Genomic DNA, 11,328 nt, shown 5'->3' with positions numbered 1-11,328 from the left:
GTCTGCCAGTACAAACTGCTTATCACGGTATGACTAACCATCCTGTGTGATGGGGATATCTAGCATCACGTAGTTAGCTTTTTGACACAGTGTACTCCCCTTCGTATGGTCTAGGGTAGCTGCACAAATGCAGATGTACCTAATATATTAATGAAAAAAAAGTGGGGAAGCTCCCCATAACATTTTCCATGGAATAAGTCAATTATTCTAGTCTCGCTGTAAGGGCGTATGTCCAGGGACAGTGGCGAAGCCTCGCTCTGTTCGCTTCTGCGTTTTTGTTTTAACTTCTGGATCCTTAAACTTGGCGTATAATCATAGAGTTTGTAACAAGTTCGTACGTTGAGGGAAGTGTTCCGGAGAGGTCGTGGGGAGGGAGGTGTCGGCGGTAGGGGGTGTGGGGGTGGAAGAGTCGGCGGTAGGGGGTCTAAGAGTCGGTGGTAGGGGGTGTGGGGGGTGGAAGAGCGGCGGTAGGGGTCTAAGAGTCGGTGTAGGGGGTGTGGGGGGTGGAAGAGTCGGTGGTAGGGGTGTGGGGGTGGAAGAGTCGGTGGTAGGGGGTGTGGGGGGAAGAGTCGGTGGTAGGGGGTCTAAGAGTCGGTGGTAGGGGTGTGGGGGTGGAAGAGTCGGTGGTAGGGGGTGTGGAGGTGGAAGAGTCGTGGTAGGGGGTGTGGGGGTGGGAAGAGTCGGTGGTAGGGGGGTGTGGAGGTGGAAGAGTCGGTGGTAGGGGGTGTGGAGGTGGAAGAGTCGGTGGTAGGGGGTGTGGAGGTGGAAGAGTCGGTGGTAAGGGGGGTGTGGGGGTGGAAGAGTCGGTGGTAGGGGGGTGTTGGGTGGAAGAGTTGGTGGTAGGGGGTGTGGGGGTGGAAGAGTCGGTGGTAGGGGGTGTGGGGGGGGTGGAAGAGTCGGTGGTAGGGGGTGTGGGGGTGGAAGAGTCGGTGGTAGGGGGGTGTGGGGGTGGAAGAGTCGGTGGTAGGGGGGAAGGGAGGGGTGGGATTGAGAGAGGAATATTACACTTGTCCCTTGTATCAGGCGAAGCTTAACGCCTTGTGAAGGAAAGAAGAAAAAATGGGTCTTTCTTGAAAAGTTGTGAATGTGGACACTGGAGTGTGACGTATCACTTGGTCCCCGCCTGCCAACACGGCTCAAATGTCTTCACTGTCTGCGGTCTTTAAACAATGATGATGATGATAATAATGATGATGATGATGATGATAATGATGATGATGATGATGATGATAATAGACTATGGTGAAGTGTGAGAAGTGGCTGGTACTTTGTGTGTTGAAGGCAGTCTTATAACATACACACATTCATACATGTGACTGTAAGTATATGTGTATGTTATACATACATATGTATATATATATGAAGAGTGAAGAGCAGGGGTGCTATAGGCACAATCAGAGAACACTGTATAAACATCAGAGGTCCACGGTTGTTCAACACCCTCCCAGCAAGCATAAGAAATATTGTCGGAATAACCGTGGACATCTTCAAGAGGAAACTAGATTGTTTCCTCCAAGGAGTGCCGGATCAACCGGGCTGTGGTGGGTATGTGGGCCTGCGGGCCGCTCCAAGCAACAGCCTGCTGGACCAAACTCTCACAAGTACAAGAATGAAACAACTCTTGTATATATCTCAAAAAAAAAAAAAGTCAGGAGTAGAAGAACTCCCAGTACCCCCATCAACCAGGTATATATATATATATATATATATATATATATATATAATATATATATATATATTGTTGAATATGACCGAAAAGGTAAGATTAATAATTCAAACACGAATCTTCTCAATATTTCTGTGTTGTTTGTTAAGATTTCTCTGGTGATGGTCTGGTTGTGAGAAGTGATTATGTGTTATTTGATGGCTCCTTGTTGCTTATGCATTGTTAGTCGCCTAGAAAGAGACGTTGTTGTCTTGCCTATATACTGAGTTCTTTGGGGCTTACAGTCCCCAAGTGGGCATTTAAAGGCATAGACGACGTTGGTCTCCTTCAAAGCGTTATGCTTGGTGTGGGGAGTTTTTTTATAAGTAGATTGGCCGATTCTTTGGTTTTATAATAAATTATCAATTGTATTTTCTGATTTTTGTCTGTAGGGACAACGTTCCTATCAACAATATCTTTCAGGACCCTTTCCTCCGTTTTATGAGTCGTCGAAAAGAAGTTCCTGTAAAACAGTCTAATTGGGGTTACAAGTGTTGTGTTGGTTGTGTGTATAGTGGCACCTTGAGCGCCAAGGATCAGAAGGGGAAGGAGAGTTTTCTTAAGTTACTAACACAAACTGGAGAATTAGCAGCGTCCCGGGAGACTAAACGACCTCGTACCGTGGCAGCGCCATAACCAGGCTCTCCTCCACACCCGCTCTGGGACTACCCGAATCCTTTTAGTCTTAGTGTTAAATTGAATCTTTTTACCGGCTTCTAAAACCTCATAACGCCTGGAATTGAAGCTATCAGCCACTGTCACCTGAACCTGCACCAGTCTTTCCCACTCCCCTTTCTCAAGACTTCCTCCGCCATGGTTAAATGTGCGAAAGCTTACACAAAACAAACGGTTAAAAAAATAGTGGCTGCATATTTTCCCACCGTGTAAATTTTCCACTCAAGAGCTGGAGTTTTAACGAAGAAATTGTAAATTTCTTGTGAAGAATAATGTAAGCTAACGTTAACTTAACACATTTAACACATATGGCAATTATTTTGCATCTTGTATAAATAGGAAACACGTCTCCTCTACAATGGTGTGTGAACATTGTAAATTGAACTCCTCGTGGGTCTCTGGTTGATGTAAAGTGAACATCTTTGTTACCCTGTATAGATCTTGGGGATCAAGCTGAAAACATTTATATATATTCCAAGTCTTTGTTCATTATATTGGCCGCAGCCTTTAACTCCGTTCTTTTTTAAACCATATTTTCTAAATTAATCTTTAACACAAATGCTGTAGAGATGTTAGCGCAACTGGTGACTCTAGTCGTCGTGGTGGTCGTCGTCGTTGTCGTCGTGGTGGTGGTGGTGGTGGTGGTCGTCGTCGTTGTCGTCGTCGCCGTCGTCGTCGTCGTCGTCGTGGTGGTGGGGGTCGTCGTCGTCGTCGTCGTGGCTTATGTCTTTGTCATCGTCGTTTTGAGCCTTACCTGCTCACTTGGTGTCTGGGTATGTACAAAGTGCACATACCCACTTAGGTGCAGGTTTTCCCCTTGTCCTTGTACCATCTTGGAGAATCCATTCCGGTATATCAATGGTCTAGTTTTCATCCCGTATTTGATATATTTTTCGCGGTGCCGATTTAGTTCCTTAACTCTTATAATAGTGATGTCTCCATAGTTTGATTTAAGAGGGATTTGTATATTTTCCTGTCCAGGCCAATACGTGTTATATCAACCATCTCTCCTTAAAACTCTTTATATCACGAAACTCTTGATTCCTGAAGGATTCGAACTCGGTCAGCCAGGGTTTCCAGGCCCCTTGGCATGTCCAGTACCATAACCACTCAGCCACAGACTACAAAAGTATTAGAAAGTCGTCTGAGTCTTAACCCCCAATGTTTACAGTGCTCGTGACTATTTTGGACGCAGATATTTCATCAAATCACTTGAGCATGCTGGGGGCCGCACGAGCGAGTGCGCATCAGTGACGGCTCAGGTGGTGTGAGGGGCAGCGATCCCAACTGGAACAAATGCGTCGGGTAAGGATGTTATGAGTGCAGCGGTTACCAGGAGGATGTGGTGGGTGGCTCCTGGCTGCGTGTGGTGGGTGGCTCCTGGCTGCGTGTGGTGGGTGGCTCCTGGCTGCGTGTGGTGGGTGGCTCCTGGCTGCGTGTGGTGGGTGGCTCCTGGCTGCGATGGTAACACTCGCCAGAGGATGACTGAGCCTCCAATCAGGTGCGAGCTGAGGGAAGCAACACATGTCCGATATTGGGACATGCATATTGTCAATGTGATATTTTTGTCTCGCACATTGGCACTTAGCGCCAGGCTCTCTCTCACCCGTGTCCCTCCTCCCCCACTCCCCCATTCGTGTCCCCCCTCCACCACCCCCACCCCCACAAGTGTCCCTCCTCCACCACCCCCACCCAATTCTTAGCTTACCGTTTAACGCCAGACTGTCCCTCACCCTGTTCTCTCTCCACCCCTACCCACCCACCACACCCAACCCCGTGGCGTGGTGGGTAAGGCAGGCTGCCTGGTGGCCAGATTCTCGAAAGCACTTACGCAAACACTTACGAACGTGTACATCTTTCCTCAATCTTTGACGGCTTTGGTTACATTTATTAAACAGTTTACAAGCATGAAAACTTCCCAATCAACTGTTGTTATTGTTATAAACAGCCTCCTGGTGCTTCGGAGCTCATTAACTGTTTAATAATTGGAAACAAAGCCGCCAAAGATTGAGAAAGATGTACAGGTTCGTACGTGTTTGCGTAAGTGCTTTCGTGAATCGGGCCCCTGGACCCTGCTGGCGTGGTGACGGTATTGAGGGCGATGCCCCCAGACACGGCGCCACCCGAGGTGGGCGGTGAAGGGACTTAAGCTAAGCCCAAGTGTTGGTTCAGTGATGGACTTGAGAGAGTGTGAGTAGCTCGGAATATGCGGGTAGTAAAGACAAAATATGCTGGTGGTCAGAACGGATGGTGCGGGTAATTAACACACAAGATGCGGGTACTTAGGACGAGTGCGTGTCCTTACCTTCATTTCTTCGAATTTTATAAAGTGAATAGTACGCAGTTCTACTATCTAATTGCTTAGTACGTCAATCTTTGTACTATGGTGCACATGGTTACACAAACTACTATGTAAACAGGAGGATGGGTTGCAGATATAGACAAAACCAGCCCATCCTCCTGAAATGATAGTACTCAAGAGTAACTATTGGTCCAACGTACCAGTCTAAGGAGCCGGTCAGCCGAGCAGACAGCACACTGGACTTGTGATCCTGTGGTCCCGGGTTCGATCCCGGGCGCCTGCGAGAAACAATGGGAAGAGTTTCTTTCACCCTATGCCCCTGTTACCTAGCAGTAAAATAGGTACCTGGGTGTTAGTCAGCTGTCACGGGCTGCTTCCTGGGGGTGGAGGCCTGGTCGAGGACCGGGCCGAAGGGACACTAAAGCCCCGAAATCATCTCAAGATAACCTCAAGATATATATTTGGGCACTTTCGACAACATAGTTACCATACAAGTTATTTACTCCTAGTTGCTATATTTTAGGAGGATGGTCTGGACAAAACATACATCGTTATATTATGATGACGAGAAGATAACTAATATAGTTATACCTTGAAGTTACAGAATTGTGCTCACCGTCAGCAGTTTACATCAACAGAATTTGGGGTTATTATGGATAAAAGTCACGCGGAACTCACAGCTCATGTAACACAGATTTGATTTCAACAGGATTTAAAATGCTTGTCAGTCACCCATCTCTCTGTGACAGTAATTCCTTCATAATTCCAAGTATTCAGCGGAGGCTCTCTCCCGCTGGTGACTACTTGTTTTATTCCATAATGTACAACAAGTTGATATTAGTGACATGTTTGAGTGGCCAGTGATAAGTGAATATCTGAAAATAAAGCTTATTGTACATGCAGGAATGTTTGGGTTGCTGGTACTGGAATGTTTGGGTGCCGGGGGCTGGAATGTTTGGGTTGCTGGTACTGGAATGTTTGGGTGCCGGGGGCTGGAATGTTTGGGTTGCTGGTACTGGAATGTTTGGGTGCCGGGGGCTGGAATGTTTGGGTTGCTGGTACTGGAATGTTTGGGTGCCGGGGGCTGGAATGTTTGGGTTGCTGGTACTGGAATGTTTGGGTGCCGGGGGCTGGAGGTGTGGGTGGCGGGGGTTGGTGGTGTGGGTGGCGGAGGCTGGAGATGTGGGTGGCGGGGGCTGGAGGTGTGGGTGGCGGGGGCTGGAGGTGTGGGTGCCGGGGGCTGGAGGTGTGGGTGGCGGGGGCTGGAAGATGCGGGGGGCTGGAGGTGTGGGTGGCGGGGGCTGGAAGATGCGGGGGCTGGAGGTGTGGGTGCCGGGGGCTGGAGGTGTGGGTGGCGGGGGCTGGAAGATGCGGGGGCTGGAGGTGTGGGTGGCGGGGGCTGGAGGTGTGGGTGGCGGGGGCTGGAAGATGCGGGGGCTGGAGGTGTGGGTGGCGGGGGCTGGAAGATGCGGGGGCTGGAGGTGTGGGTGGCGGGGGCTGGAAGGTGTGGGTGGCGGGGGCTGGAAGGTGTGGGTGGCGGGGGCTGGAGGTGTGGGTGGCGGGGGCTGGAGGTGTGGGTGGCAGGGGCTGGAGGAGTGGGTACTGGAGACGGAGGCGTCGTAACTGGTGGAGACAGTGGTCTCAGGTCGCCAGTGGCAGCATCTCGGGGCAGCGGTGAACATAATGAGTGTGTCTGATGATGTCTCCAGTGGCTGCCAGTCAGGGCCCGGAGCTGGATCAACTTGGGTCGTTATCCCGGCCCCTAAACAAAGAGGGACGCTATCCCAGGTTATCATTATGGCCAGGGATGTACATGGAATTACCTTGAGGCTCGACAAAGTTTTCAGGGGAAGTTATTTTTGAGATAAAGGAAAATGTTTATATTCTGGGAGGTTCTTGAATATAATGTAATAAACGAAGCACAAACATTGGTCGTTATCTTGGAGGACAAGATAACTGCATGGACAGATGACTGCAAAGAGTTTTATTAGCCAAGCATGTCTGTGTAACGACAGGTTATAGGAGAAAATGAGTAGATGCTAGCTAAAGACTTTTCTCCTAGGATATTGAACGGAAGGCGTTGGATAACATGCTCATTATCCTAGGCTGTAAGAGGGAGAGAGCTGGATAAACAAGAGTTATTGTCCGAAAACATAAGAGAAGAGATCGTCTTCTTGGCCTCATTTCCCGTCGTCTTACTTGCGTACTCCCAAGCTCATAACTCATGGCCACTTTCCTAGATTAATATCTGGTGGAAGGCTGGCGCTCAGTTGCCCACTTATCCTGCTCATGTCTCTGCTCAAGTTGCTCAAGACAACTAGGCCTACGGCTTCAAGAAATAATGACCTAAGAATGGTCCTCGGATTTTCCATCATTAATTGCATGTTTGTCAATGTTTATTTGTGTTGCGTAACAATGCTCTGATAAGTGTTCGCATATTTCTTCTTCCATTTAACTATCTCGTGGTTGGTATTAGCAGTGCGAAGTGTTGTGTGATGAAGTTGTGTTGTGTGATGAAGCTGAGTTGTGTGATGAAGCTGAGTTGTGTGATGAAGCTGTGTTGTGTGATGAAGCTGTGTTGTGTGATGAAGCTGTGTTGTGTGATGAAGCTGAGTTGTGTGATGAAGCTGTGTTGTGTGATGAAGCTGTGTTGTGTGAAGTTGTGTTGTGTGATGAAGCTGAGTTGTGTGATGAAGCTGTGTTGTGTGATGAAGCTGTGTTGTGTGATGAAGCTGTGTTGTGTGATGAAGCTGAGTTGTGTGATGAAGCTGAGTTGTGTGATGAAGCTGAGTTGTGTGATGAAGCTGTGTTGTGTGATGAAGCTGAGTTGTGTGATGAAGCTGTGTTGTGTGATGAAGCTGTGTTGTGTGATGAAGCTGAGTTGTGTGATGAAGCTGAGTTGTGTGATGAAGTTGTGTTGTGTGATGAAGCTGAGTTGTGTGATGAAGCTGTGTTGTGTGATGAAGCTGTGTTGTGTGATGAAGCTGAGTTGTGTGATGAAGCTGTGTTGTGTGATGAAGTTGTGTTGTGTGATGAAGCTGAGTTGTGTGATGAAGTTGTGTTGTGTGATGAAGCTGTGTTGTGTGATGAAGCTGAGTTGTGTGATGAAGCTGTGTTGTGTGATGAAGCTGTGTTGTGTGATGAAGCTGAGTTGTGTGATGAAGTTGTGTTGTGTGATGAAGTTGTGTTGTGTGATGAAGCTGAGTTGTGTGATGAAGCTGTGTTGTGTGATGAAGCTGAGTTGTGTGATGAAGTTGTGTTGTGTGATGAAGCTGAGTTGTGTGATGAAGCTGAGTTGTGTGATGAAGCTGAGTTGTGTGATGAAGCTGTGTTGTGTGATGAAGTTGTGTTGTGTGATGAAGCTGAGTTGTGTGATGAAGTTGTGTTGTGTGATGAAGCTGAGTTGTGTGATGAAGCTGAGTTGTGTGATGAAGCTGAGTTGTGTGATGAAGCTGAGTTGTGTGATGAAGCTGAGTTGTGTGATGAAGTTGTGTTGTGTGATGAAGCTGAGTTGTGTGATGAAGCTGTGTTGTGTGATGAAGCTGTGTTGTGTGATGAAGCTGAGTTGTGTGATGAAGCTGAGTTGTGTGATGAAGCTGAGTTGTGTGATGAAGCTGAGTTGTGTGATGAAGTTGTGTTGTGTGATGAAGTTGTGTTGTGTGATGAAGCTGAGTTGTGTGATGAAGCTGAGTTGTGTGATGAAGCTGAGTTGTGTGATGAAGCTGAGTTGTGTGATGAAGTTGTGTTGTGTGATGAAGTTGTGTTGTGTGATGAAGTTGTGTTGTGTGATGAAGCTGTGTTGTGTGATGAAGCTGTGTTGTGTGATGAAGCTGAGTTGTGTGATGAAGCTGTGTTGTGTGATGAAGCTGAGTTGTGTGATGAAGCTGAGTTGTGTGATGAAGCTGAGTTGTGTGATGAAGCTGTGTTGTGTGATGAAGCTGAGTTGTGTGTTGAAGCTGTGTTGTGTGATGAAGCTGAGTTAGCAAGATCCTTTATTGATCCTTCTACGTGGAGTATGCATGCAAGCTGATGGAAGAACGGATGGAAGTATTGACTGTGTAAGTGGATGGTGAACAAAGAGTAAAATATAACACCTGAACGAGATTATAATTAATGAGATCATCAGTTATGTCTATGGTGAAAGTCTGATTATCACATTCCTTTATTCTGTGTGTGTTACGTCGGTAGGAATACAAAATATGATCAATTCACAATCGAATAATCCAAGGTACAAATTCCTAGTTGTTTATTCTATGTTTAGATAACGATCTGTTCGTAAATATCCTTTTCTCGAATGGATATCATCCTACTGAAGCCAACGCATGAATCATCTACCGCCTAAGTAGGCCAGAAATGGTTAACACTTAGTGGGCCAGCCAGAGGCTTAGCAGCGTCCAGGAATATTCCTAAAAAATACTTGTGTCTTATGTGTTAAGGTATCAGACGCTGTTGAGAATATGGCAACTTAAATAAGTAAGTAGTGTTGTGGAAGGTATGTGGTGCGGGCGATGCAGCCAGCGAAGGTGTTAGGTATGAGGTATGAGGTGGTCTATCAGGTACTCCAGCCCGCGAAGGTGTTAGCTGGAGTGAGGTATGAGGTAGACTATCAGACACTCCCGCCAGTGAAGGTGTTAGCTAGAGTGAGGTGTGAGGTAGACTATCAGACACTCCCGCCAGTGAAGGTGTTAGCTACAGTGAGGTGTGAGGTAGACTATCAGACAGTCCCGCCAGTGAAGGTGTTAGCTAGAGTGAGGTGTGAGGTGGACTATCAGGCACTCCCTCCCACTCTCCGCTACTCACAACAAGTTTAATTTCTCCGTCACGACGTGGGCGACGCTCTAATATCATTCGCTTCACCTGAACCCAGCGGCGAGAAAATTTCCCCTTTTCCCCCCAACGAAGAAAATGTCTTGGGGGAAGTATTCTCACGGCACACAATTTATATAATAAGCCTTTGGCAGAGTTTACGATATAGGCGGTGGGACACAATTTTCCTTGGGCGGATGGGACAATTTTCCTGCGGGCGGGTGGGGACAATGGCCTATAACGACGCTGTCACTCTTGGTGTTTATAAGTAGTTGTCCTCAGTGTACCTGGTGGTGTATAGGCCGGCCAAGCTGTACACAGGACCTGGGCAAGGTCCCCAACCTCAGGCCGTCTTCACGCTCCTAGTCATTGAGGTGCTGTTACTTCTCCGCATAACTGGATTTCCAACCATAATGCTTGCAAGAGGGGTAACTGGAGGCAGGTTTAATACAGGTTTCCATTGTGAGGATTCTTTTTTTTAATTTAGTGAAGAAACTTTCATTTGCGCTTGGGTTCGGTATTGATTACCTGTGTACATTCCTGAGACTTGCAGAGTTATTAGCATCGTCACTATCGACGTCACCATCATTGTCGTCACCATCGGCGTTAGCAGCATCACCATCACTATCATCGTAACCCTTCCCGGCTTGTTGCCTTCCTTTGATAATTACTTATCATTGACACTGTCATCTTCGTCACTACTGTTTTCACTATTGGCACTATCGTCGTCACCATCGTCAACACCATTTGCACACACACTCTGTATTTGATAATTTTTTGCTCAATTTGTTGGTAGTGACGTCTGGGTACGCTTTAAGAGAGAGAGACAGACAGAGGTTCTTGGACACCCACATGTGGATCGTCTTTACAAGATGTTCATGTGCACTCACCAGTGGGTGATCTTCACCAGATGTTCATGTGCACTCACCAGTGGGTGATCTTCACCAGATGTTCCTGTACACCCACCACTGGATGCTCTTTATGTAATGAAAATACCTATGAAATTATTCGACGCAAGATAAATAATAAATTATTTATTTAACGCAAGATAAACGTTTCTTTTAAGAGAATGTATTTTTTAGAAAAGGGAAGTTTTGAGTAATTTACAGCTGCGTTGTATTTGGCAGTAATAAAGTTCATATTACCTATCTACATATTTATTTCTTGATTTTATTACAATATTTTTAAGTAATGGTAATGCCTTCTCAAAGACATAATAACATAGGATAAAAACCCACACTTGTGTATTTGTGAAATTTCTGTAAAGAAATTACACCAAGTCTTTCACACACTCCTGAGTGCTTTGTGAAGGTCTGAGTGTGTGGGTAGGACGAGACTTACATCTCAACGTCTAATGATTAGGATTAATCTGAACATCTAATCCAGACGTCTAATTAATACTTTGAACCAATTTGTTGAATCGTGGCGTGGTTCTTTTGACCATGTTGTGGCCTAGTCGTCTAGAGCATGCATCTGGGAACACCCAGTGTATAGGTTCGAATCCTCATCACGGCTCCTGTGAATTTTCTCACTGATATATCATGTTACCGCGATTTCTCTGTGTTAATATTATTAATATTAATGCTTATAATGATATTATTAATGACTAGTAATAATATTAATGGTAGGAATAATATATGTACATCATTTTCGCATTAACGTTTCACTACGAAATTAATAACAGTTGTAGATGTTTGGGTTTTAAGTGAGATGTACTGTGAGAGAAAACGGGGTTACCTCCTTCCATCACTAACTCAAGCAATCAGCTCCCTTACAGTAGGTCTTGCACATCCCCTTATTTTTATTGTATTCCTCCTGTCCATCTTCGTTATTAACAGCC

General features: G+C 46.4%; 1 protein-coding gene across 1 annotated transcript; it reads right to left on the bottom strand.

Moving 5' to 3' along the window:
* Positions 1 to 2,970: 2,970 nt before the first annotated feature.
* LOC138368478 (uncharacterized) lies at positions 2,971 to 6,364 on the bottom strand. Its single transcript, XM_069331000.1, has 2 exons — positions 5,653 to 6,364; positions 2,971 to 3,134 (listed from the first exon to the last, which is right to left on the bottom strand). The coding sequence occupies exons 1-2, from the start codon at positions 6,362 to 6,364 to the stop codon at positions 2,971 to 2,973; spliced, it is 876 nt and encodes a 291-aa protein (XP_069187101.1).
* Between the last annotated feature and the right edge of the window lie 4,964 nt (positions 6,365 to 11,328).

The sequence above is a fragment of the Procambarus clarkii genome, chromosome 3, assembly GCF_040958095.1.
Source record: "Procambarus clarkii isolate CNS0578487 chromosome 3, FALCON_Pclarkii_2.0, whole genome shotgun sequence".
NCBI lineage: Eukaryota > Metazoa > Arthropoda > Malacostraca > Decapoda > Cambaridae > Procambarus > Procambarus clarkii.
Note: the sequence above shows the minus strand (reverse complement) of the source record. Positions and strands in the feature narration are given on the sequence as shown.

What these genes read in the sequence shown, in the direction of transcription:
- LOC138368478 (XM_069331000.1), bottom strand. Translation starts at nt 6,364, where the DNA reads ATGTTCACCGCTGCCCCGAGATGCTGCCACTGGCGACCTGAGACCACT. An exon ending in CCCGGCACCCAAACATTCCA is followed by an intron (nt 3,135 to 5,652) that starts GTACCAGCAACC and finishes CCAAGTGAGCAG; the next exon opens with GTAAGGCTCAAAACGACGAT.